Source organism: Netta rufina (genome assembly GCF_964035555.1).
Source record: "Netta rufina genome assembly, chromosome: 2".
Taxonomy (NCBI): Eukaryota; Metazoa; Chordata; class Aves; order Anseriformes; family Anatidae; genus Netta; species Netta rufina.
In genome coordinates this window covers 142,829,885-142,856,791 of record NC_140124.1, presented here as the reverse complement: position 1 = coordinate 142,856,791, position 26,907 = coordinate 142,829,885, and the positions used below count along the sequence as shown (strand labels likewise).

The following is a 26,907-nucleotide window of genomic DNA, read 5'->3' as shown; positions in this document are numbered from 1 at the left end:
GAGAAGAAGGAATTTTAATTTATTAAAAGACTGCTTCACTCTAAAACTACTTTCTTAGAAAGTTTGTGTGACAGAATTCATTTATGCTTTTAAAAAAGATCTGTGCTAGTTCTTGAGGAAATCATATTGCAACATATATTACTTTTAGAGGTGGGCTGTTCTTCTAAGGACTTTTGCTAACTGAATTTAGTTTGGTCCATAATGCAGAGTCAAGATTTTAATGTTACAAGTAGCATGAAAATTGTAATTTTGGTTTCTGAGCATTTTAAGTTTATTTTAAAAGTATGATACTAAATGTATCTCAGTTTCTTCAGAAGTGAATTTTGTTATAACCTGTTTTTAAAGTGGGTATTTTACTTATATTCAAACACTTAGAATATCTTGTGCAACCGCTTTCCTTTGTTTATTTAATAATTCTGATATTTATAATTTTCTTAGTATTGCTAATTAATTATTCTGTTGTAGACAATTTATTTTATTCTTTATTTTTTACACACAAGATTTTTTCAAGCTTTGCTATCTATTTATAGTCCAGATGCCCACAGGCTTGCACTTTGCAGAAAATCTTTTTTTCTATCAATATCTAAATTTAGTAGGAAATAAATGCAATAGCAATGAAGCTTGAAAAGCAATATGTTGCATGGATTCAACTAAATGATAAACTACTTCAGAACTTTTAAGTTGACCTTCTATTGCAATGGTTGTATCTTGACAGTCTTTCATGCTGTTCACATGAAAAGGACTGACAACTTTTACCAGTACATTTTAATGAAAAGATATCTTTTTCTAAGATATGCTACTCTTCAAGTAGTCAGTTTGTATGAATTAGAAATTGTTATACCTAAAATAACAGAAATGCTCCAAAATGGTGTTAGCAGTTCATATTATTCTGGAAGTCATGCCATTTTGTCTTGTTAAGTGATGGTTCTAAACTAACGTTAAAAATATTCTGACTTAATTATGAAGATAACATTTTCTCAGATCACACATTAAAAAAAAAAAAAAAAAAGAAAGCAATAAATTAAATACACTACATAATCTTTAGATGTGTTTAGCTTTGGAAAAAAAAAAAAAAAAAAAAAGTAAGAGTGTAAGGGAAGTACTAATTAAATAAAATTAATTCAAAAACTTGTCTTTACTGTGAAATCTCTGTTTATATCTTTTCCATGGATTAAATGTTCCATATAATCAAAAATGAAACCTGTATGAATTTATTTCCAGGCATGACTTTGATAAGGTGTTCTCTTTAGGTATGCCAGGAAGCTGAGTCCTGGATCAATTTCTGCTTGCATGATGGATACTTTTGACTTTTCAAGTTTAAGAATTACAGGGAGAGTGAATAGAAGGAGAAAAAGAGCAGAGGGTCAGAGTACTGATGAAGGTATTTTCCATGATTAGTTCTCCTAAAATGAAGAAGTCATTGCTCCGAATGTATATTCTTAGACCCAAGAGAGAGAAGAAGGCTATAAAAATACCATTGAGACCAGAAATATATTATTTGGATCCAAATTCTTAAACAAACAAACAAACACCTTTAGTGTTTATCTGCAATCTCCCCAAACATAAGAAATCTGATTCCCCTGCAGTTTGGCAGCAGTAAGCAGGTGTGAGGTGCCATTAAATATGGCAGGTTTTCAATCCCAGGGAGGATTTTTAATTCACTCTGATGGGATTTCAAATGTCTGCTCTTGTTTTTATGTTTAGTGCAATTGCCCAGATGTTTGTTACATCTGAGAGATTACCCTTCTTTGGCTGCATGAGCAAGAAGGCAGTTACTTTGAAACAGCAGAACTCCTGTATAAAAGGCATCAGAGATATTACATGAGGAATTAGAAAGAAGTATTGAAATATCCTCAAAAAGAAAATTAATTTCATACTGGGGAGAAAATCTTCAGTGTATATCAGCTGCCTTGCTGAAGACAGACTTTCATCCTACGGCACTGGAAGCAATGTTTTTAAAATAGAAACACAAGGTTACCTCCTGTAAAGGAGTTATGAACAAACCAATGTATCTCAGTGCCTAAAGGTAGGGAAAAATCTTGTGTTTTCTCAGGGAAGTGACCATCTTCATCTGTTGGATGATTTATAGGGTGGTAGATATATGTTACTTTTTAAAGTTCATCAGAGTTTGGTGACACTATTGAAGTTAAAGTCTTTTCATTTTCAGTTATAGGAAATAGCCATTTTCTGGTGTAGAATGTGAATCATATACTTTAAATAAATTTTAATGATAATCATATATATCACAGAATCACAGAATCACAGAATTTCTAGGTTGGAAGAGACCTCAAGAGCATCGAGTCCAACCTCTGACCTAACGCTAGCAGTCCCCACTAAACCATATCACTAAGCTCTACATCTAAATGTCTTTTAAAGACTTCCAGGGATGGTGACTCCACCACTTCCCTGGGCAGCCTGTTCCAATGCCTCACAACCCTTTCAGTAAAGAAGTTCTTCCTAACATCTAACCTAAAACTCCCATGGCTCAACTTAAGCCCATTCCCCCTCATCCTGTCACCAGGCACATGGGAGAACAAACCAACCCCCACCTCGCTAATGTTATGGGTGCTTTAAATGGCCTTCAGTTGTTTATTTTGACTACCTGCCATTTTAAGCCTTTTCCTCAGGATGAGCATAAACAGTCTTGATATTTCCTATACCTCATGTTTCTTGTTGAAATAAGCATGCTCAGTATTGACACAAGGAACAGAAACTGTTGTCCCTCTTCCAGCTTACACAGCTGAGACAAGTAGTGGACTTAGAGAAGTTTCTGAACCTCTTTCAGAAAAGATGCCTGTAACAGAGATATGAAATTAGTCTTTGAAGGAAAAACAGTACTTCCACAAAGTTCTTCAAATGCAGTGATAACTGTTTGACAGTAATAGCTTATTTTTTGGCTGGTATTTTGTACCAGTTTCACTGAGTTGGTTATAAGGTTGGTTATAAGCCAACACTATGAAATGACTGAAAAAGTCATTTTGGCTCTTTGTTATAAGCATTTGCTTATGCAACGGCAAGACAACCTATTTTATACAATTATCTGCAAAGGAGTATAGCTATCTCTTCTTACAGCCTTATGATGTAAATCATAAAGAAAGAGTCTTAAAAGCAGCTTCTACTGAACACTTTCTGTTATCTATATATTGGCAGCATTTACATTGAACTGTGCAGAGAACAAGCCTTCAATTACCTCACTTGTGAAAGCAAATGTCCTTTAAAATAAATAGAAATGAAATGGCAATTTGGTTAACTTAGGAAGTCCTAAATTTCTTGTAACTCATAAAAGCTGGTTTTCAGATGCACTATAATGTTGATCTTACATTGTGTACTTTAAAAACATAAGATTTTTGTGCCCTTTATCAGGCTTTGTTAGAAATGTCTGGAATTTCTTTAGATTGAGGGAAACCGTATAAAACCAAGGAAATAAGAAAAAAATATATGTACGCCTTCCACACCTAAAATGGAGGAAAATGAAACTGAGAAAATACTGGGGGTTATAGCAGTCTGCTGAGAATGGACACTATGAGTGTCCTTAGAATGGACACTAATGAGTGTCCTTAGAATAAAAGTCATCCATTCTCTGAAAGTGCTGTAGAGAAAGTATGAAAACAGCAGGACATTTGAGGGAGGTAGAGAAGAAAGCGAAGTGCAGGAATAAACAAAATCTAGAATATTAAAGAAAGGAAATTAATGTTTGTATTTATGTGGAAAAAATGACAGGCAAAGTGACTGGAAAAAGGAAAAAACATCATTGACATTTTAAAAAACGGTAGAAAGGAAAACCTGGGGAACTACAGACCAGTAAGTCTGTACCTGGAAAGATTATGGGACAGATCCTTCTGGAAGCAACATCAAGGCACAAGCAAGACAAGGAGCTGATCTGAGACAGCCAGCATGGCCTTACTGAGGGCATATTTTGCCTGTCCAAAATGATTGGCTTTCAATGTTGGAATGACTCCATCAGATGATAAGGGATGACCAACCAATGTCATCTGCCTGGAATTCTGTAAGGCCTTTGACACAGTTCCACATGACATCTTGGTCTTTGAAAAGGTGAACTTTGATTTGAAAGGTGAACTGTTTGGTGTATAAGGATTTGGCTGGGTGGCCACAGCCAGAGGGAGGTGGACAAAAGTTGTATGTCCAGGAGGAGGTTGGTGATGAGTGGTGCCCCTCAGGGATGTATCTTGGGACCAGTGCTATTTAAGGTCTGTATCAGCAACATAAACGATGGGATCAAGTGCACCCTCAAAAAGTTTGCACATGACATCAAGTGGAGTGGTGCAGTTGATACTGCAGAAGGAAGGGATGCCATCCAAAAGAACCTGGACAAGCTTGAGAAGAGAGCCAATGGGAACCTAATTCAACAATTCGAGGTGCAAGGTGCTGCACCTGACCTGGGGCAATCTCAAACATGAGTACAGACTGGGAGAAAAACTCACTGAAAGCAGCCCTGCATGGAAGGGCTTGAGGGTTCTGATGGACAAAAAGCTCAACATGAGCTAGCAGTGCACGCTTGCAGCCCAGAAAACCAATTGCATCCTGGGCTGCATCAAAAGAACCAGCAGGTCAAGGGAGGTGATGTCCCTCTCTACTCTGCCCTTGTGAGGCCCCCCTTGGAGTACTGCATTGAGGTCTAGGACCCCCAGCACAAGAAGGATGTTGACCTGTTAGAACGGGTCCACAAGAGGACCACGAAGTTGATCAGAGGGCTGAAGAACCTCTACTATGAAGAAAGTCTAAGAGAGCTGGGAATGTTCAGCCTACAGAAGAGAAGGCTTCAGGGTCACCTTATTGCAGCTTTTTGGTACTTAGAGGGGGTATATAAAAAAGATGGAGAGTGACTCTTTGCTCAGTCAGGACAAGAGGGGAATGGTTTAAAACTAAAAGATGGGAGATTTAGATTAGATATTAGGAGGAAATTCTTAACTCAGAGGGTGGTGAGGCAATAGGTTGCCCAGAGAAGTTGTGAATGAATGTGTTCAAGGCCAGGTTGGATAAGGCCCTGGGCAACTTCATCTAGTGGGTGGCATCCCTGCCTACAGCAGGGGGGTTGGAATTAAGTGGACCTTATCTTTAAGGTCCCTTCCAATCCAAGCCATTCTATGATTCTATGATACTTGCCTTGGTAGAAATAAATGAAAATTGAATACATACATGAGGTAAAAACAGATGTTACTGATGTTTATTGTGACTCCACCATCACCCAAAGCATGATTGAAATCAGATGATGTTTTATGATTTAAATAAATCATAAAAATTAGAAAGCATATAATAAATATTTAACCCCATAAGACAGGTGAGAATTAAATAACTGAATTTTAACATCTTGTAAGAAACAGTACATTGGAAACTTTGAATCAAGAGGGCTTTATCAATGGTGTTGTGCATCTTCACGCTTAACTCAATAAGCATTTTTCTTTTCTATAGCAACTTCAATCTTTTCAAAATTCTTTATCTCGTGCTTTGAATCAATCCTTCCCTTTAATGAAAAACAAGTTTGCAAGTAAATCATGTTCTAAATATTAGCTATGAAATCCAGATGAAAGAGATCACAGTATGCATTAGCAGTTATTTCAGCATGAAATTTGCCTTTGCATTTGTTTTGAAAGTAGAGATTAAAGTGTATGTTATATGGATTCTTTTGCCATGTTTTTTTATTTGTTTCTTTGTTTCTTTGTTTGTTTTACTGGCAAAAAGAACAGACCTATCAAAATCAAATTTCATTGCTTTTCCACTTTTGGATTTGAATACATATCTTCTGATACATGCATAGCTCTGTTACATTCCACTAGTCATCACTGAAAAATGTCCAACTTTTTCATCTTGGTATGTATGAATAATTTTCTTTTGTTATAATTTGGATAAGCAACATAAGGAGCAAATGGAAGTTTTATATCTTATGGAAGATATAGAAGTTTTATATCTTATGGAAGTTTTATATCTTATGGAATTATCTTATGCATTATTTCATATGCATGTGTGGATAGGAATAATTATTGGTTCCCTTAAGATATTCCTTAGTAGAAAGCATATAACCTTGCAGAGCACTTTTTAATTATTATTATTTTTTTTCCCTGTCATTTTTCTGTATAGACACTGTTCTTTTCATGGAAAAAATATGATTTTTTTTTGGTCACTGAAAATCTGTATTTGAGTTTTTTGTTATAGCTCACATTGAATGAACACAGTAACATATGTGTAATTGGTATCCCACATTGTTTTTGTTAAAGATAACAAAAAACGTTTCTATAAATACATCAACACAAAAAGGAGGACTAAGGAGAATCTCCATCCTTTATTGGATGCGGGGGGAAACTTAGTTACAAGAGATGAGGAAAAGGCGGAGGTGCTCAATGCCTTCTTTGCCTCAGTCTTTAGCGGCAATACCGGTTGTTCTCTGGATACCCAGTACCCTGAGCTGGTGGAAGGGGATGGGGAGCAGGATGTGGCCCTCACTATCCACGAAGAACTGGTTGGTGACCTGGTACGGCACTTGGATGTGCACAAGTCAATGGGGCCGGATGGGATCCACCCAAGGGTACTGAGAGAACTCGCAGAGGAGCTGGCCAAGCCACTATCCATCATTTATCAGCAGTCCTGGCTATTGGGGGAGGTCCCAATCGACTGGCGGCTAGAAAATGTGGCGCCCATCTACAAGAAGGGCCGGAGGGCAGACCCGGGAAACTACAGGCCTGTCAGTTTGACCTCAGTGCCAGGGAAACTCACAGAGCAGATCCTCTTGAGAGTCATCACGCAGCACTTGCAGGGCAAGCAGGCGATCAGGCTCAGTCAGCATGGGTTTATGAAAGGCAGATCCTGATTGACGAACCTGATCTCCTTCTATGACAGAGTGACATGCTGGGTGGATGAGGGAAAGGCTGTGGATGTAGTCTACCTTGACTTCAGCAAGGCTTTTGACACCGCTTCCCACAGCATTCTCCTCAAGAAACCAGCTGCTCTTGGCTTGGACTGGCGCACGCTTCGTTGGGTTGGAAACTGGCTGGATAGCTGGGCCCAAAGAGTCGTGGTAAATGGAGTCAAGTCCAGTTGGAGGCCAGTCACTAGTGGCGTCCCCCAGGGCTCGGTGCTGGGGCCGGTCCTCTTTAATATCTTCATCGATGATCTGGACAAGGGCATTGAGTTCATCCTCAGTAAGTTTGCAGATGACACCAAGCTAGGTGCGTGTGTTGATCTGCTTGAGGGTAGGAAGGCTCTGCAGGAGGATCTGGATAGGCTGCACCGATGGGCTGAGGTCAACTGCATGAAGTTTAACAAGGCCAAATGCCGGGTCCTGCACCTGGGGCGCAATAACCCCAAGCAGAGCTACAGGCTGGGAGATGAGTGGTTGAAGAGCTGCCAGGCAGAGAAGGACCTGGGAGTGATGGTGGATAGTCGGCTGAATATGAGCAACAGTGTGCTCAGGTGGCCAAGAAGGCCAACAGCATCCTGGCTTGCATAAGAAACAGTGTGACCAGCAGGGCTAGGGAGGTGATCGTCCCCCTGTACTCAGCTCTGGTGAGGCCGCACCTCAAGTACTGTGTTCAGTTTTGGGCCCCTCACTACAAGAAGGACATCGAGGTGCTTGAGCGGGTGCAGAGAAGGGCGACGAAGCTGGTGAGGGGCCTGGAGAACAAGTCCTAGGAGGAGCGGCTGAGGGAGCTAGGCTTGTTCAGCCTGGAGAAAAGGAGGCTCAGGGGTGACCTTATTGCTCTTTACAGATACCTTAAAGGAGGCTGTAGCGAGGTGGGGGTTGGTCTATTCTCCCACGTGCCTGGTGACAGGACAAGGGGGAATGCGCTTAAGTTGCGCCAGGGGAGTTTTAGGTTGGATATTAGGAAGAACTTCTTTACTGAAAGGGTTGTTAGACATTGGAATGGGCTACCCAGGGAAGTGGTGGAGTCACCATCCCTGGAAGTCTTTAAAAGACGTTTAGATGTAGAGCTTAGTGATATGGTTTAGTGGGGACTGTTAGCGTTAGGTCAGAGGTTGGACTCGATGCTCTTGAGGTCTCTTCCAATCTAGAAATTCTGTGATTCTGTGATTCTGTGATTAGACATGGCAGCAGTGACAAAGGTTTGGAATTATGGAACTGCATTATAACCTTGAGCTAAAGTTCACATTGTGCTTTCCATATTTGGTCTGGAGAGATGGATAGAAATTATCAGCACACGCTATATAATTTTCAAGTGTCTCTCTCTCTAATGTTTATCTGAGATTAATCTGAAGTAGACCTCAGCAAGAGATTTATTAAAAAGATAATAACAAAATAAATTAAGAAAAAAAAATAAAAGAGGACATATTAAAGATATGAACAGACACTTAGCTATTTTAAATGTTTTATTCCAGTGACTGTGTTTGGGGGAAGGTGCTAGAGTTCTATGATGAGGGTCATATGACAAGTTTAGTTTTGTAAAGGGACTTGTGCACAAACTGTATTCCAAAAGATTTTTAAAGTGCTAAATAAAACAACTGAGCCTAAATAATAAATAATAACACATAAAGAAGAACTAAAACAGTATATGAGGGAGAGATTCAGAAATAAATAAATAAAACAGACTACTAGCAATGAAAATAACAAATGAGTCATAATAGGCACTGACATGAAAATGAATTCTCTAATCTAATTTGCAGAAGGTAAAATTTATTATGCATGTCAGATGAGGCAAACAAAGCCCTAATTACTCTCTAAGAGGACCTTCCATTCCCTCTGTCCTACATATCTATGATATACTGACTGTAAAATAGTAATCATACTGTATAAAAGTAATCTCTTCTTACTGTTGGAGATAAATATGAAAAAAATAAGATTTGAAAAATAAATAAAATTGTACATGTTCCTCTTCTATTATCAAAAAAAAAAATAATGTAGTGTTACAATACAAAGTGTATAATCTTAAGAGATTTCTACTTCACACTTCAGAATAAGGATCTCTGCACATTTAAATGTTCAACATGAAGACATGCTTGTGAATGTGCCATAATGAAGATGATTTAATGAGCTCAAATATATACATAAAGAGATGACATCTTGTTTGTATTTTGTTATGAAATGCATATCATCTTTCTCTGAAAAAGCATGCTGAGCAGCTGCCTCTCTCAATGAAATTCTCCTCTTAGTGGAAGACACTTGCTCTGAATGCACTTAGGGAAGACAAGTTTCTGGAGCACAAAAGGCAAAACGGGAAAAATAATTTAATTTTTTTAAGGGATCAAAGAGCAGAAATCCTGGAGAAAGCAATTAGGAACTGCTATAACTGAAACTTAGAGCAAAAGAAAAACATGTCCTGCCAGGATACATTATTTTTTAATAATTATTATTGATTTCTCATTTTTCCTAAACAAATGTTTTTCTCTGAAGAAGAAGAAGAAGAAGAAGAAGAAGAAGAAGAAGAAGAAGAAGAAGAAGAAGAAGAAGAAGAAGAAGAAGAAGAAGAAGAAGAAGAAGAAGAAGAAGAAGAAGAAGAAGAAGAAGAAGAAGAAGAAGAATTTTCACATTTTTTAACAATAGTCCTACATTTTGTATGTGGAGGCTATTTCAGGAATTTGGGGATAGTCACATTGAAGAGGATACATTGCAGATCCATCTTTTTGATCCACTTGGTCGTCAACATAAAAGTTGTTCATCTTACTACTGTATTTATATATATTAAAGCTTAATAAGTTCTTTCTGGTTTTACAAATACACAGTGGAGTTGTTTTTACATGAGATAACATAGGGATGTAACAGATGACTATTTCATCTTGATCTTTTAAACATACAGTTTAAACAACAGAATTTTTGTTTATAAAAAGCTTTCTCATAATAGCCTTTCAGCCTCTTCCAGTCCCAAAATCTGGGGAGGAGCAGCAAAAGGTTTATGGATATAATCTGTAGCAGAACTACAGCAGAACTGTAGAATAGGATTCATTAACTGCTATGGAGTTCCTCTTGCTTTTTACAAAAAAAAAAAAAAAAAAAGGAATTTATGCAAATAGTTTTTCTCATAGATGAGCAAATATGTTTTACACCTGTATATATTTATTTGTGAAAATGCTACCATTTGTCTTTATATAAAGTGTGGAAAACACATTTGTAGGGGTGATTTTGAATTAAGTAGCCATGATTTATATTAAATCATGGACTCTACCTTTCTTAAGCCAGAGCTTGGTGAGAAGTATTTTGATAAAAGTGAAATTGTGAATTGAAATGGCATTTTATTGAAGCTTAATATTAAAACAAAACAAAACCCATTTTGCTAACTTCTGTTTCCTTGCTTGCTTTTTTTTAGGATTTATTTATACCTGTGGTGGAACTTTAAAAGGACTGAATGGAACTATAGAAAGCCCTGGCTTCCCATATGGATATCCAAACGGTGCAAATTGTACATGGGTTATAATAGCAGAAGAAAGAAACAGGATACAGATTGTCTTTCAGTCTTTTGCTCTTGAAGAAGAATATGATTATTTGTCATTATATGATGGGCATCCTCATCCTGCAAACTTTAGGACAAGGTAAATAATAAACATTATTAAAATGTAACGTCTATTCGTATGTTAAAAATATCTGAGAAAATAGTTAAAACTAATGCCTTTATATTACTAATTATTTGTTATTTAGATTTTAAGGTACAACTTTTCTTTAATCAATTAAAAATGATTTTAAGTGTATATTATGTGTTTTAATTACATTTAAAATAAGTGTTAAAAACATTAGCCCTCATAAAATCTGTTGTCTCAATAATGCAATGAATTAAGAAACATACATGTATGAATGAACATAAAGTGAGGATGAAATGGTGTGTCTCAAGGTGCATGACCGCCCTGAGTTGTAGAACTTTTTCATTTTTTTTCAATAGGAGGCTTTCAAGAGGAATTTGAAAAACAAAATGTCTTTTAAAGTAGAAAATATATTTTTGTTATTGTTTATAAGAAACTTCTAAGATGAGGGGATCTCAACAGTGAAAAAAATATTTGAAAAATCAAGAGCTTGATGGGTCACAGTCTAACAGTGACTAACAGTCCAGCACCTGTACACTACAATGATAATGTAACAAATTACTAGAGGGGAATTAGAACTGTAAAATTCTTTGACTCATGTCTGTGTAGGTTGCAAATTCTGTTTGTCAAATGAATAACACCTAGCAGATATGGGGAAATTTATTTGTAATGAAGGTTGTTTTCTTTGTATTTCTATATTTCCCGTTGTACTTCCTGTTTCATGAGTGTTTGTGTGCAATTCTAATATCAGCTGCAGGAAAGAGGGTACTTTGAGAGTTGTCTTCCACAAAAAGAAGACACAAGTACATGTTGCTTTCCTCCTTAATGCCCACTCCTCAAAAAATAGTTTACATGGATATTTGATCTCATGTAGGAGTCCAAAAAGTAAGACCCTCATTGTCAGTCAGGACTTCCACTGGTGAATATACTGTAAACTGTAATCCCAGGGAACATGTGAACAACATTCTGTACAAGTGCAATAGAATAATTAATAATTAATATTAGGAATTACAGTTCTTACTGAGTTATAGTCTTAATGAACATCAGAGAAAACAGGTGAAGAAAGCTAGAAGGATGTGAGGAAGAGGAAAGTAATACCTTGTAATTTGTATAACTTGTTCAAACCACAAAGAAGGTATTTGTGTGGCTGCATATGTGCATACTTCTATGTACACCTATCTGTACAAACATATATATATAAATATCTATCTCCATATATTTATATATGTATTCAGGACTCCTTTTATATTAAACTTAGCCTTCAAATCTGAAGTTTTAGGATGCTTTTATTTTTTTATTTTTTTATTTTTGATATATTGAAAGCAAAGTCAAGGAAGTCTGGCATGCTCAAAGTTTTGGTACTTAGAATGCCACTACAGTATGGCAGGGAAATAGATAAGAATTCTGTAGAAGTCAGTTGAATAAATCAGCACTTAAAAAGGAAAATGCAATTAAGTCTCCATACAAGTCTTGAAATAGATTTTTTCACAAGACTTGCGAGATTTTGCCTGTGCAAGGAAAAAAAAAAAAAAAAAGTATACATTTGTGTGAGACTGGAGTATTGGGTTTTAATTTAAGAAAGTAATAGTGAAATTATGCAAGCTCTATTAGTTCTTTCATGGTGATGTTTATTTTCTCAGATTACTGTAGGAAGGAGTAAGATAATGTTTCATGAACTTTTCTTTTTGCAAAAGTTATTTACTTAAATAGAGTTTTACTGGTATACAGATTCTTGTGGAAAGTTTCTTTCTAACATGACAGTTGATTTTGTTTTATTACCTAGTGACATTCATAAAAATTTAATCAATTCACCATCATCTTAAAGACTAAAATATTCTCAGGGGATTATACACATCTATTTGCAAAGTACATAACAGGACAGCTAAAAAATGGTCTCAGACATTGGCTTCTACTACAATTTGTTCATTGAAAATGGTTTCTGTATGACATAAAGAAATGTCCCATCTGGGCTGTTTGTGAAACTCATGACCTCATGAGGTGGAGTTCCACCTGTGAAACTCCATCCTCATGCAGCTTTGTATACCCTTTAATTTTTCTCCTCAAAATTGAATCTTGTTGAATTTTGTAGTTATTGATTGTCTTCAGAAATTGCTTAACAACGTTATGTAGTTTAGATGGCACTTAATGACAGCTAAACCATCCACAAATGAAAGAGAAGCATATCAGATAAGGCCATTAAAGAAAGTGTACAGTCAATATTATACTTTCATGTATTATTTTATTGTATATGCTTGATCAAACATATTTAATGTGCTAGATACTTGCCTCAAACTATAAATACAGAAAATCTAGAATAAAGCTGTGAAGACAAATAGATACATATTTCTATAAATCATATTTCTGTAGCATCCACAAAAAAAAAAATAATCTATTAGCAGAGAAAAATATTATTACTTCTTGTATTTGAAATAAGCTTTCAGCAAATTTCATTCCTGTTAGTCTACTTGTAGCATGTCACTATTTTTATTCTTGTCTTCCCTGTGCATCTTTGTGACACTTCTGTGTACTGTATCTTTCATGTTGATACATTTAGTTAAAAAAGAAAAAAAAAACAAAGGCAGGGTTTGTTTTTATGTGTTTGGTTTAAAATTGCCACTTTGATTACATCTTATTTTGGAAATTAGCTAATAGTTCTGACTTCTATTCTGAGTGAAAGTGTTGTATTTTCAGGTAGAAATCCTGTTCCATTTTTATAAATGTTCTGCCTTTCAAAAAGTTGTTGTATGTTACTAGATGTTTTCAAACAAGTTTTTTGAAGATGCATATCAATAACATTTTTTAAAAAATTCTGGGTGCTCAGCTTGAGAAACAAGCACTTATGATAAGAAATTTCACTTTTAAGTTAAATAAATGGAAAGTGTGTTTTGAACTGATAAAACATCACATAAACCACCAGTTTTGAAAAAGCCACATGGAGTCATCTAATGATACCCCTTGCATATTATGAAAACAAATTTTAGTAAAACTTGCAAATAATTCACTGTAGTAGCTAGTGCCATATATCAAGGATTACCAGAAACAGGATTGCTCCTTGAAGGGTAAAAGCTGGGTGTCAAGGTTGACCACATACAGGCTGTGCTCTCAGCAGGGCTCAATCCTGCAAGTGCAGACCTGGGAACCGGTAACAGGGTCCTGGGAACTAGTCACAGGAGTAACAGTCCCTGACATTACAAGTGATGAACCAGGTCTAGGGTCCCTCCAACAATCTCATCTGGGAGTAAAAAACTCATACATGAGGCAGGGACAGGGACAGAGCTAGGGAGGAGCACCTCCCTAAGCACCTGCCTCACTGAGGCATGGTCTGGACAGCCCGGGGTGAGCTGTAACAGTCTCAGGACCCTTGTGCAAAAGTGAGTGGGAATCCCAACTGAGGTTGGTCATGGCAAGGAGGGTCTGTTGGGTTCCTCCAGATTCTGATACCATATACAAAAATCTGGGACAAAACTATTAAATAATTAAGTTCACAGAAACATTTAGATATTGTATAAAGTATGGGATTAACTGTATGATTTTTTCATTGAGTACTCTTCATGTCAGTCCTTGAATACTATATGTAAACAGCAAGTAATTTTAAAACATGCAATTAGTGGCAGTGATACAATGTATTTGTAGGTGACTGAGAGAATTTCAACCTCAGTTCTAACATTTCTTAGTAACTGTTTTACGTTACAACCTATATAATTTTTGTAAGTTTAGTTTTTAAGAAATTCCAGAGCATAACATCTAATGTACTATCAGGAAACACCAGAGTATTTATGTCCTTTTTTTTTTTTTTTTTTTTTGTGTGTGTGTGTGTGTGTGTCTGTTGTTTTGTTTTTGTTTTTGTTTTCCTTAAAATATCATTTATTTATCTAATTAGTTACCCCAATTTGTAGTGTGATATTGGAAATAGTTTTAAATAATTGAACAATAATTTGCGATTATCTACCCAAACTTTGTTCACAGTTCCAAGTAAATATATTTCCCAAAATTACCAGTACGTAACCAGTTAATTGATTTAATTTTTAAATATTCATAATGAAATTAACATTGCATTGAATTTGATGAAACAAATTTTAAGCAGAGAAAAAATGCATATCTGCTACAATTATATTGGAATTGGTGTTTTTATTGGAAAGGTGTTTTTAATTTGTTTCCTTTGTTTCTCACTGCTCTAGCTTGTAAGTAGTAAGTCAAGTGATCTCCCTGTCCTTATCTCAATCCTTGATCCCTTTCCATTGTATTTTCTTCCCCTTTCCCTTTGAGGAGGGCAAGTGAGAGAGTGGTTGTGGTGGAGCTCAGCTGCCCAGCTGGGTAAAACCACAATAATGAGGTTCTAGATTAAATCTGTCAGAGACAAAATCTCTTTGGTTATTCATTTATTAAGCCTTTAAGGCATATGTCAGAGTAGAATATTTGCAATTATTCAGGGTTTATTCCCAAATAATCTTGACTACTGAAAATGTGCAAAGCTTCCTTTTTCACTTTTTTTCCTTTTTCTGTTTAAGCATTTGGGGCTGTTGATGTAAAATAATAGCTATTGACAGGGAGACAGTGGACATTTACTAAATCTCAAAAAGCTTCCTTTATCAGAGGCATCTCTCATAAAGATTTCCTTCCATCAGAGGCAACCACAGCTCTTCGTTGTTTTTCCACTCAACTTATTTTTATTATGCTCTAAATACAGGCACTTTTTTTCTTTCATCACTGTTCACTTTCTGTCCAAATTAGCAACCAGAGCAGAAACCATGAGTTGATTAGGATCAAATTAAGGATTCAGCATTTTGGAAACACCTTCAAACCACTGATAACTGAGTCATTGATTTTTCTTTTGGTTGAGCCACTATTCTCTAACTTTCTCCACTATTTGCATGGAAAGAGAAAACAACAAAGGAAGAAAAGAATTTCACTTTGGAATTTAGTGACCAATGAACAAAAACAAATAGGATGACAGTCTCCTTTTACAAAGAAAGAGAAAATAAAACAGTGTAAGTTCCAATCAAAGATCAATGAGGAGGTAAGGAAATAAGGAAAAAAGATCAAAGACCAGTGCAGACTGAGGGAGGGAATAATAGCAATTAAAAACAGGGAACAAAGGCACCGTGAACCAGCAAGCAATGAGGAAAATGATGAGATAGATAAGGTGATTGAATCTAAGTAAGAAAAATTACACTATGTGAACAAAAATAAATAAAGCAAAAGTGTAAACCAAAAATATGTATATTCTTAGAAACTGTCTGAACATGCGGCAATGAACACAATAAGGCTTGCAGATAAGAGAAAAAAGATAATTGAAACAAATGTAGCAGAATTTAATGGTAAATAGACATTTGGGATTTTAGCTCTGAGATATGGGTGTTGAGCAGGCAAGACATTTAAATGGAGATTTGTCTTGCAATCTGAAAGGACTGCTTCATGAAGAAAATGCATTGAAGTAATAAAATGTTTAGCATTGTGATTATAAACACAAAGCTAAGAAAATCTCAGCTCACACCAAATAAGTTATATTATTGGACATATTTTGGTATGATGTTAAATTTCCAGATGCTCATTGAAAGTGAAAGGTAAAAAAAAGTAATTAAAACTGATATAAGAAAGTGCTTGTTCAGAAAAGGCAAATATGGCCTCTTGAACTTCTGCTTACATTACTAAAAAGAGGCCAAAATTTTAACAAGTTTGGAAAAAATGGATTAGATATTCACTTAGCTAGAAGGATGTCCAAGGTTAAATGGTAAAGATCAAATGAAAATAAAAATAAAATTTTGTAGCCATTATTTAAGATGTAGTTAATTTTATTCCTCACTGAACTTAGGAAGAGACTTCTCCATTGCTGAACTTGAAAGGGATATCTTTATCTGAAGTAACTGGTATGGTCAGTTTCACACGCACACACAGAATCACAGAATCATCTAAATTGGAAGAGATCTCAAGATCATCGAGTCCAACCTCTGACCTGACACTAACCAGTCCTCTAATAAAACAAATCTCTAAGCTCTACATTTAAACGTCTTTTGAAGACCTCCAGGGATGGTCACTCGACCACTTCCCTGGGCAGCCCATTCCAACACCTAACAACCCTTTCAGTAAAGAAATTTTCCTAATATCCAACCTAAACCTCTCCTGGTGCAACTTTAGCCCACTTCCCCTCATCCCGTCGCCAGGCACATGGGAAAATAGACCAATCCACACCTCGCTACAGCCTCCTTTAATATACCTATAAAGAGCAATAAGGTTGCCCCTGGGCCTCCTCTTCCCCAGGAGGAACAATTCCAGCTCCCTCAGCCACTCCTCGTAGGACTTGTTCTCCAGACCCCTCACCAGCTTCATTGCCCTTCTCCGGACTCACTCGAGCACCTCGATGTCCTTTCTGTAGTGAGGGGCCCAAAACTGAACACAGTACTCGAGGTGCGGCCTCACCAGAGGGGACAATCACTTCCCTAGTCCTGCTGGCCACACTGTTTCTGATACAAGCCAGGATGCTGTTGGCCTTCTTGGCCACCTGAGCACACTGTTGCTCATATTCAGCCGACTATCAGCAGTACTCCCAAGTCCTTCTCTGCCAGGCAGCTTTCCAACCACTCATCTCCCCATCTGTAGCACTACATGGGGTTGTTGTGGCCAAGGTGCAGGACCAGGCACTTGGCCTTGTTGAACGTCATACGGTTGGCCTCAGCCAATCTGTCCAGCCTATCTATCTCCTGCAGAGCCTTCCTACCCTCGAGCAGATCAACACACACACCTAACTTGGTGTCATCAGCAAATTTACTGGGGGTGCACTCAATCCCTCCATCGAGATCATCGATGAAGATATTAAAGAGGACCAGCCCCAGTACTGAGTGTTGGGGGATGCCACTAGTGACCAGCCTCCAGCTGGATTTGACTCCATTCACCACAACTCTCTGGGCCCAGCTATCCAGCCAGTTTTTAACCCAACAAAGCATATGCCAGTCCAAGCAATGAGCAGCCAGTTTCTTGAGGAGAATGTGGGGAATGGTATCAAAGGCCGTGCTGAAGTCAAGGTAGACCACATCCACAGCCTTTCCCTCATCCACCCAACATGTCACTTTATCACAGAAAGAGATCAGGTTCATCAGGTAGGACCTGCCTTTCATAAACCCATGCTGACTGGGCCTGATCGCCTGCTTGCCCTGCAAGTGCCATGTGATGACACTCAAGATAATCTGCTCCATGAGCAGTTTGAATACTTTGAAATAGCTGATGGATATTGCACTACCTTGCTTACTTAACCTTTTGTGTAATGGAAGAAAAACCTCTTTTATAGCCTCTGAGAACTATTAACATTTTTGGAAAGGCTGATAACCGGTGTTTTACAAATAAAGAATTCAAATAACAGGAGATGAATGTGATCATCTTGAAAAACTACCTCTGCTAAATATTATTCATTGTGTTTTGCTTTTCTAATTGTTTTATTGGACATGAAAAAGTCTAGGAAGCAAAGTTGATTATTGTTGAGACCACTTAATTTATGACATTATGCCACAGCATACCAATGTGTGATCATTAGTTTTCCACCTGTTTCCAGCTATGTAAGCAGAAAGAAGTGTAGTTCACAATAACCATCTTGTCCCAGAAAGTTATAGTGTATAGGAAAAAGTCATTGTATTGCAGTGGTGTATTACTATTTGACTTGCTTACATGGAGAAAATTCAGCTTGTATTTCTGTAGTTGGAATTATCGATGTCTCATACGTCAAAAAGTTGATAATTGATCCAGAATGTACCTAGACCAGCATATATCTATATCTATAGATATATGTTATTATAAATTATTACTCCTGTCTCTGAATGCTGAGTTCCTATATGAATAGTCTGTCTCTATTTTTGAAGAAAGTCATGTTCATTCTATTTTAACTGATATTCCTGCAGAAAGCCAAAAACAAACAAACAAACAAACAAACAAACAAAAACAAAACATATAAATTGGTGTGCAAATGCGTGCATGTGTGTGTGTATTTATATGTACACTAATTTGAATTAAGTAATGGTTGGAGAAGGCTTAAACTGGAGAACATTCCTCTGTCTCTCTAATATTTGTCTTTAGTAGTGAATGTGATAGCTTATTACTGAAAAGCAGCTACTATAGATTAGATTACATTATACACTATATGCATGGATTATGTTACACAGTTTGAAATGAACATTTTATCATACAAATTATTCATATAAATATAAATTGTTATATTTTATTTTATTTAAGTACAGTTTAATATCAACAGTATACTAGTATCCTGGTTTCAGCTGGGATAGATTTATTTTTCTTCCGAGCAGCTGGGATAGTGTTGTGTTTCAGATTTTGGAACAGAATAAGGCCAATATAATCATAGACTCCCATGTGCCTGGTGACAGAACGAGGGGGAATGGGCTAACATTGCACCAGGGGAGGTTTAGGTTGGTTATTAGGAAGAACTTCTTTACCGAAAAGGTTGTTAGGCATTGGAATGGGCTGCCCAGGGAAGTGGTTGACCTGCATCCCTGGAGGTCTTTAAAAGATGTTTAGATGTTGAACTTAGTGATATGGTTTAGTGGAGGACTCGTTAGTGTTAGGTCAGAGGTTGGACTCGATGATCTTGAGATCTCTTCCAATGGAGACAATTCTGTGATTCTGTGACTCGTAGAATGATTTGGGTAGGAAGATATCTTAATTATCATACAATTCCAACTCTCATGCCTTGGGCAGGGACACCTCTCACTAGATCAGGTTGCTGAAGCACACTGTTTTAGTTGTTGCTGAACAGTGCTTGCACTAAGTCAAGGACTTTTCGACTTCTCCCACTGCCTTGCCAGTGAGGCGGCAAGACCAGGTCAGTTGCCCCAAACTGGCCAAAGCAATATTCCATACCATATCACATCATGCTGAACAATAACATTGGAGAGAGTTGGCCTGGGGGAGGGGCTGCCAGTGCTATAGGGATGAGATGGGCATTGGTTGGTGGGTGGTGAGCAATTGCATTGTTCATTACTTGCTTTGTATAATTCTCCTCTATTATTGTTACTATTATTATTTTTACTGTTATTATTTTCCCTTCCTGATCCTATTCTATTGTCTTTATCTCAACCCATAAATTTTACCTTTTTTTTCTGATACTCTCCCCTATCCCACTGTGGGGAAGGGGGAGGTAAGCAAACAGCTGTGTGGTGCTTAGCTGCCTGCTGAGTTAAACCACAACAGTACTTTTGGCACTCAGCTTGGGACACAAAATGTTGAGATAGTGATGGATCTGACCACAGCAAGTTAAAACGCATTTGTTATAAACACTATATTAGTTTAAAGCTGCTGGTTTCAATGTTGATTTCTGTGTGTGTATGTTTGTTTGTTCTCGCAGTCATTTTATGTTGTACCTTACTTGCTCTCTGCTCCCTATAACATTGATCACCCCTGGGGGCTGAATTAAGGTTACCCTTTTGCTGTATCATGTAATACTGGCTTAAGACATAATAAAATTGCAGGTCATGAAACTAATCTGGTATTTGTACTCAGCATTGTCATCATCTTTGCTCTTTGGGAACCGTCTTTCCAAAGCTATTAATAATTACACTCTCTTTTTCTCCAATCTTTTTCAACCAGTCAGTGTGGCCCACTTTCCCTAACTCCTTCACATACTCTTACTGTTTCACCTCCTACTTCTTCTCCAGGTTAATTACAACAGGTGTTGGGAATTTTGGATATGCTTGGGATGTTCTAACCAGCATGTTCCTATTGCTATGTCTCCTGAATGTGCTTCAGGTTTTAAGGTTAAAAAACTCTTTAAGAATACCGATGAGAGATCTGCCCTAAGGCTGGATAGTTATGAGTAGCAGGGTGCAGGGGATAGTATGAACAGGTACCTAAGACAGTCAACACCTCCAGTGTTTTGGAATTTCACCCCTGAAAAAGTTCAGAATCCTGGGAGAAAAAAAAAAAAAAAAAAAAAAAAAAAAAAAAGTAAAATAATTAAAGTAAAATAAATTAAAAAAAAATAAATTAAAAAAATAAAGTAAAATAAATGTTAAAAGTAAAATAATTAAAAATAAATAAATAAAAAAATAAAGTAAAATTATAATCACTGCAATGTGCTGGGGCCTGGCCCATACTTACTGAATGCTATTCAACATTATTCAGCACCCCAAAGGGGACAAGAATGTCTCTGGATCTGACAGCAAAACAACAGGTGCTGAGGCCACTCCAACCCCTGTAACAGGCTCTACAGCTGTTCTGCGGCTACTGCAGCCTTGCAACAGGCATTGCAGCTGAACCAGAGAACCTACTCATACCAATATCAGTCATTTCTGATCATCCTCATACATGAGAAGAAACAATGGGTGTGAAAATCAGCTCATTTAATAAGGGAAGAAACTCCTACAAAGAAGGGGAATGAGGAAGAATTTGATAAAGAAGACTACTCCAAAGCAGGACCATCACAAGAACAGAAAAGAAAAAGGGAGAACTCATAAATGAGGCAGTAACCACCTGATTCCTATCCCTGGGTGATCCGTGAGATATGCAAAAAGATTTCATCCATTATCCAGGCAAGCACATTGTCACCTGGCAGTTCCAATTCTGGGATAATGGGGGCCAGTAGAATGGAACTAAAGAGCAAAGAAGCCAAGCAGCTGGGATCCCTCTCCAGGGAAGGGAGCATTGACAAAGTGATAAGAAAAGGGGCACAAGCCCTCAGCCTCAAGAGGTTACTCCTGTTAAGTATGAAGGAATTTTTAGTTAAAAACTGGCTGGATAGCCAGGCTCAAAGAGTTGTGGTAAATAAAGTTAAATCCAGCTGGAGGTCGGTCACTAGTGGAGTCCCCCAGGACTCAGTACTAGGTCCAGTTCTCTTTAACATCTTTATCAGTGATCTGGATGAGGTTAATGAGAGCACCCTCAGTAAGTCTGCAGATGACACCAAGTTAGGTGCATGTGTTGATCTCCTTGAGGGTAGGAAGGCAGCAGTGTGTTCAGGTGGACAAGGCCAACAGCATCTTGGCTTGTACAAGAAACAGTGTGGCCAGCAGGACTAGGGAAAAGATTGGCTCCCTTTACTTGGCTCTGGTGAGGCCACACTTTGAGTACTGTGTTCAGTTTTGGGCCCCTCACTACAGAAAGGACATCGAGGTGCTTGAGCAGGTCCAGAGAAGGGCAATGAAGCTGGTGATCGGTCTGGAGAACAAGTCTTATGAAGAGCAGCTGAGGGAGCTGGAATTGTTCCTCCTGGGGAAGAGGAGGCTCGGGTGACCTTATAGCTCTCTATAGATGCCTTAAAGGAAGCTGTAGCAGGGTGGGGGTTGGTCTATTCTCCTACATGTCTGGTGATAGGACACAGGGGAATGGGCTAAAGTTGCACCAGGAGAGGTTTAGGTTGGTTATTAGGAAGAACTTCTTTACCGAAAGGGTTGTTAGGTGTTGGAACAGGCTGCCCAGGGAAGTGGTTGAGTCACCATCCCTGGAGGTCTTCAAAACACGTTTAGATGTAGAGCTTAGAGCTTATGTTTTATTAGAGGACTGGTTAGTGTCAGGTCAGAGGTTGGACTCGGTGATCTTGGCGGTCTTCCAACCTAGATGATTTCATGTGGTTCTGTGTGAAAGGCATCCCTTTGAGGAAGATGTTGTATGTCAGTCAGGCAAGTGGACCACCATAGAGAGAGGTACCAGTACTTGAGGAAAATAGCCTGGAGGTGATTTATGATGATCTGGACAATGGACAATTATCCAAATATTCAGATAAAGTCAAGTGCACATAACCCATGTGGTGGAAGTTTTTATGGAACACACCATCAATGACTTATGTTAAGTCATTGATAGTAATGACCTGTAAAGACGGAGAGGGACAAACAGTGGATGAATTCTGGCCAACTCCAAAAATATGAAGAAAGTCTCTCTTCCTTCCTACTGGCCTTCATCTGGCTGTGAAGAATCTGTCCTGGTAGTTCCATCAATTCCTACTCCGCATCTCTACAGTCCACTATCTCAGCTATTAGAAATAAGCATTCCTCTTCTCAAGAGACCGGATATAGTGTATACAGACCTTGTGCCACCCTGTGATTTCACATGTGAGAGCATGGAGAGGAAATGAGGAAGTGGGATGGAAAATCTACCTCAACCATAGAAACATGGGTACATGAGTTGCAAGGAAAAACAATCAAAAAAGTGTGTTCTTCCAGGAAAATTGCAGCTCCAGTTTTGAGCGGGCACTTCCCCAGACAGAGTAAAAGGGTTGATCTTACTTCTGACTTTAATAAAGGGACTTCTGACTTGCATTTGCAAGAAGAGAGTAATGAATATAATGACCAGAACTAAAGGGGCCCTACCTCCAGCCAGGTGCAGGAAAGGGATAACTGTTTATGGGACTGTGTGGATTCAATGTCTTGGTACATCAGACACTCAGGAGTATATGGCTCTAGTGGACACTGTTACACAGTGTATCCTAATGCCATCAGTCTATAGAGGGACAAAATCCTGAAGTGACAGGAGGATCCCAACAGCTAACTGTATTGGAGGCTGACATGATCCTGACTGGGAATGAATGGCAAAAGGACACCATTGTAACTGGCCTGGAGGCTCCACGCATCCTTGGCATAGACTACCTCAAGGACACAAAGGGTACTGTTGTACGTCTGGTACAGCTGCCTTGGAGACAGAGGAAATTAAGCAGCTGCCTACCTTGCCCCACCTTTCAGAGGACCCTTCTATTGTGGGATTGCTGAGCATTGAAGAATAGTAGGTGATGATCTCTACTACAGTAGTGCAGCAGCAGCAATACTGCACCAACTAATACTCCCTGATTCCCATCCATAAGCTGATTCATCAACTGGAGAGCCAAGGAGTTATTGCCAAGGCTCACTCACCCTTTAATTGTTTTGTATGGCCAGTGTGAAAGTGTAATGGAGAGTGGAGGCTAACAGTGGACTATCATGGTGTGAATGAAGTCACACCACCTCTGAGTGATGCCATGCCAGACATGCTAGAACTTCAGTAGGAACTAGAGTCAAAGGCAGCCAAACAGTATGCCACAATTGATATCTGTAATGCATTTTTCTCAATCCCTTTGGCAGCAGACTGCAGGCCACAGTTTGCTTCCACTTGCAGGGACAGCCAGTACACCTGTAATTGACTGCTCCTGGGATGACAACATGTCACTGCCATTTGTTACAGACTGATCCAGTCTGCAGTAGAACAGGGGGAAACTCCTGAACATCTGCAATACATTGATGACATCGTTGCATGGGGCAACACAGCAGAAGATTTTGAGAAAGGTAAGAAAATCGTCCAAATCCTTCTGAAAGCTGGTTTTGCCATAAAACAAAGTAGGGTCAAAGGGCCTACCCAGGAGATCCATTTTAGGAATAAAAAGGTAAGATGGACATCATCAAATCACAATGGATGCGATCAACAAAATAACCAGGTCTCCACCAACTAGCAAAAAGGAAACACAGGCTTTCTTAGGTGTTGTGGGTTCTTGGAGAAGGCATATTCCAAATTAGTCTGATTGTAACACCTCTTTATTGAGTGACCTGGAAGAAGAAAAATTTCAAATGGGGCACTAAGCAACAGCAAGCCTTTGAAAAAATGAAATTGGAGATGAGACTGTGTGGTGTTTTTACCCTGCTGGGCAGCTGAAGTCCATATTTGCCACTCTCACACTCCTCCTCCTCAAAGGAAAAGAAGAAGAAAATAGGATGGAAAAGGATCAAGGGTTGAGATAAGGACAGGGAGATCATTGTATATTAAAATAATAAACCTGAAAACACAAACACAACTTGATTTATGATCAATTATGTTTCTTTCTTTCTTTCTTTCTTTCTTTCTTTCTTTCTTTCTTTCTTTCTTTCTTTCTTTCTTTCTTTCTTTCTTTCTTTCTTTCTTTTAATGATAAAAAGTATGTTTGCTTAAACAAAGTATTTTTATCCAACTGGTATTTAAAGGCTATTCCTAGTATTTAATTCAAAGGTAAAATTCTAAGACAGATATGGAACTGGACTAACCTGCAGTGCTCTAAAAAACATATTTACTCTGTACCTTGTCAAATATGAATCATAGAATCATAGAATATCCTGAGTTGGAAGGGACCCTTAAGGATCATCAAGTCCAACTCTTGACACCGCACAGGTCTACCCAAAAGTTCAGACCATGTGACTAAGTGCACAGTCCAATCTCTTCTTAAATTCAGACAGGCTCGGTGCAGTGACCACTTCCCTGGGGAGCCTGTTCCAGTGTGCAACCACCCTCTCTGTGAAGAACCCCCTCCTGATGTCAAGCCTAAATTTCCCCTGCCTCAGCTTAATCCCGTTCCCGCGGGTCCTGTCACTGGTGTTAATGGAGAAAAGATCTCCTGCCTCTCAACACCTCCTTACGAGGAAGTTGTAGACTGTGATGAGGTCTCCCCTCAGCCTCCTCTTCTCCAGGCTGAACAGGCCCAGTGACCTCAGCTGTTCTTCGTACGTCTTCCCCTCCAGGCCTTTCACCATCTTCGTAGCCCTCCTCTGGACACTCTCCAACAGTTTCATGTCCTTTTTATACTGTGGTGCCCAGAACTGCACACAGTACTCGAGGTGTTCTGATAATAATATTTGCATTACAGGCTTTGCAATAGTTATCTCAGTGGTTTGGAAAAGCTATACACAGAACTTTTATTACACAGTCATATACTCAGACAATAGATAGTCAATGAAAACATTAGAAAATTCCTGTGGAGATTAGTTTGTTTGATTATTATTATGAGTAGCAAAAAGTTACAACTGTGACAGCTTATGTTGGCATGAAATATAAGTAGCTAACACATCTTTTTTTTTTTTTTTTTTTGTGCAGTATCCTGTCTGCAGTAATGATTATTTCCTTTAAAAGTCTTGTTTACTCCACCATCTGATACTGTTTACAAAGATTAATTTATATTAAATGACAAAATGTCAAAAATCACTCATAAAGTAGAATTAAGACAACACAGCCTAGCCTAATGATTGAAAACAGCAAAATATATTAATTGCTAAGTGGACTCAAATCTGTTTTATATATTTATTTTTATTTAATCCTATCCCACATTTAAAGTACAAACTGGGTGCAGACCTGGCAGAACTATTTGCATTTATACAAGCATAGCTATTGTCTAATAGTATATAAAGAGACAAACAGTATTTGTATCTTCTTACCTCTTTACAGCAAATGTAACAGAATATCTTAAATTTTCTTCCTTTAAATGGTCGTGACACTCCAAGAATTGGATTGAATTTATCTTTGTGCTAAAATTCTGGATTATCAGAATATAATCAAAAAGACCTTTTCGTTATAAAGTTTTCTTAGCAATGTTTAGTAGAAGTGTTACTTTGTATAGAAAAGCAGTATTTTATTTTGAAATGGCTGTCTCTAACAGTGGAGCAGTACAGATATTCAAAGAGTGTGTTCTTAAAACTGTAAAACTAATTACTCAGTTATTGCTGCAATAACAGTTCTAGTTATTCCTTAATATTTAAGAAAATTAGAGAAGCATTATGTTAAAATTTTTGAACAATAGTACAACACTGTATGCTTTCATGCATAGCAGAATGACATGTAATAGACTACATTCTCAGGCTATATATAAAATTGAGGATAATATTCTAGTGCATTTATTGTTGTCAAGGGTAAGCTGCATTTTGTCCTCATGACTTTTGGAATGACTAACTATGTTTCTTACCTATTAAGAATATATATATAGTTGAAAAGCTCTGTACTTTTATATGCTAACTAATTTGTTTCAGGCAGGTGATGTTTTTCAGTGGTCTTTTATGTATATCAAGATAAAAGCTTGGTTTTCAGTTACTCAGAAAATGCAGATCACTTTATTTAAATGGCAAAGTTCAGAGCAGGGATGTAAAGGAACTAAAGGTGTGATTCAAATCCCAGGGAAATCAGTGGGAAGATACCCAGTGATTATGTTGGATTCTGAATCAAATTGAGCGAGCACTAAGGATCTCTGATATATATATATAAGTTTTGATTAAAAGTATAATATAAATAATAGCCTAATAGTATAATAGTTTTTATAGAAAGTGTATAAAAAGTGTTGATGATAATGATGCAGCCATTTTAAATTGATTGTACATATTAATTATAATTAATTATAATTAATACATTAATTTTGGAAAAATGCTCATATTAAGGGAAGATTTTCAAAAGTGCAGGTTAGAACTGGGTACCTGATACCTTTCTGTTATTTTATACCAGATTAAAATGTTTCACTGTCCTTTGTAAACAGCAGTTCTTTTGATCATTACCATTTCTTTCTGTTCATTTCTTATCATAGGAGTTCTTTGAAGACAGCAGTCTATTAATTTGAAAATTACACTTAATTATTTTGTTTTGAAAAATATGAAAATTAACTATGCTGAGATTATGTTTTTTTGTTTTTCTTAGAGAAACTTATACCTTTTATTTGTGAGGACAGAAGATCAAACAGTTCACATG

General features: G+C 37.6%; 1 protein-coding gene across 3 annotated transcripts in view; it reads left to right on the top strand.

Annotated features, from left to right (window-relative positions):
* Window positions 1–26,907, top strand: part of CSMD3 (CUB and Sushi multiple domains 3) — a gene marked incomplete at both ends in the record, with an annotated part of 670,606 nt that overhangs the window by 82,109 nt on the left and 561,590 nt on the right. For all 3 annotated transcript variants that reach the window (XM_084281281.1, XM_084281280.1, XM_084281279.1), the window contains one exon: window positions 10,272–10,494. In XM_084281281.1, coding sequence (XP_084137407.1) covers window positions 10,272–10,494 — 223 coding nt within the window. The remainder of the gene's footprint in view (window positions 1–10,271; window positions 10,495–26,907) is intronic.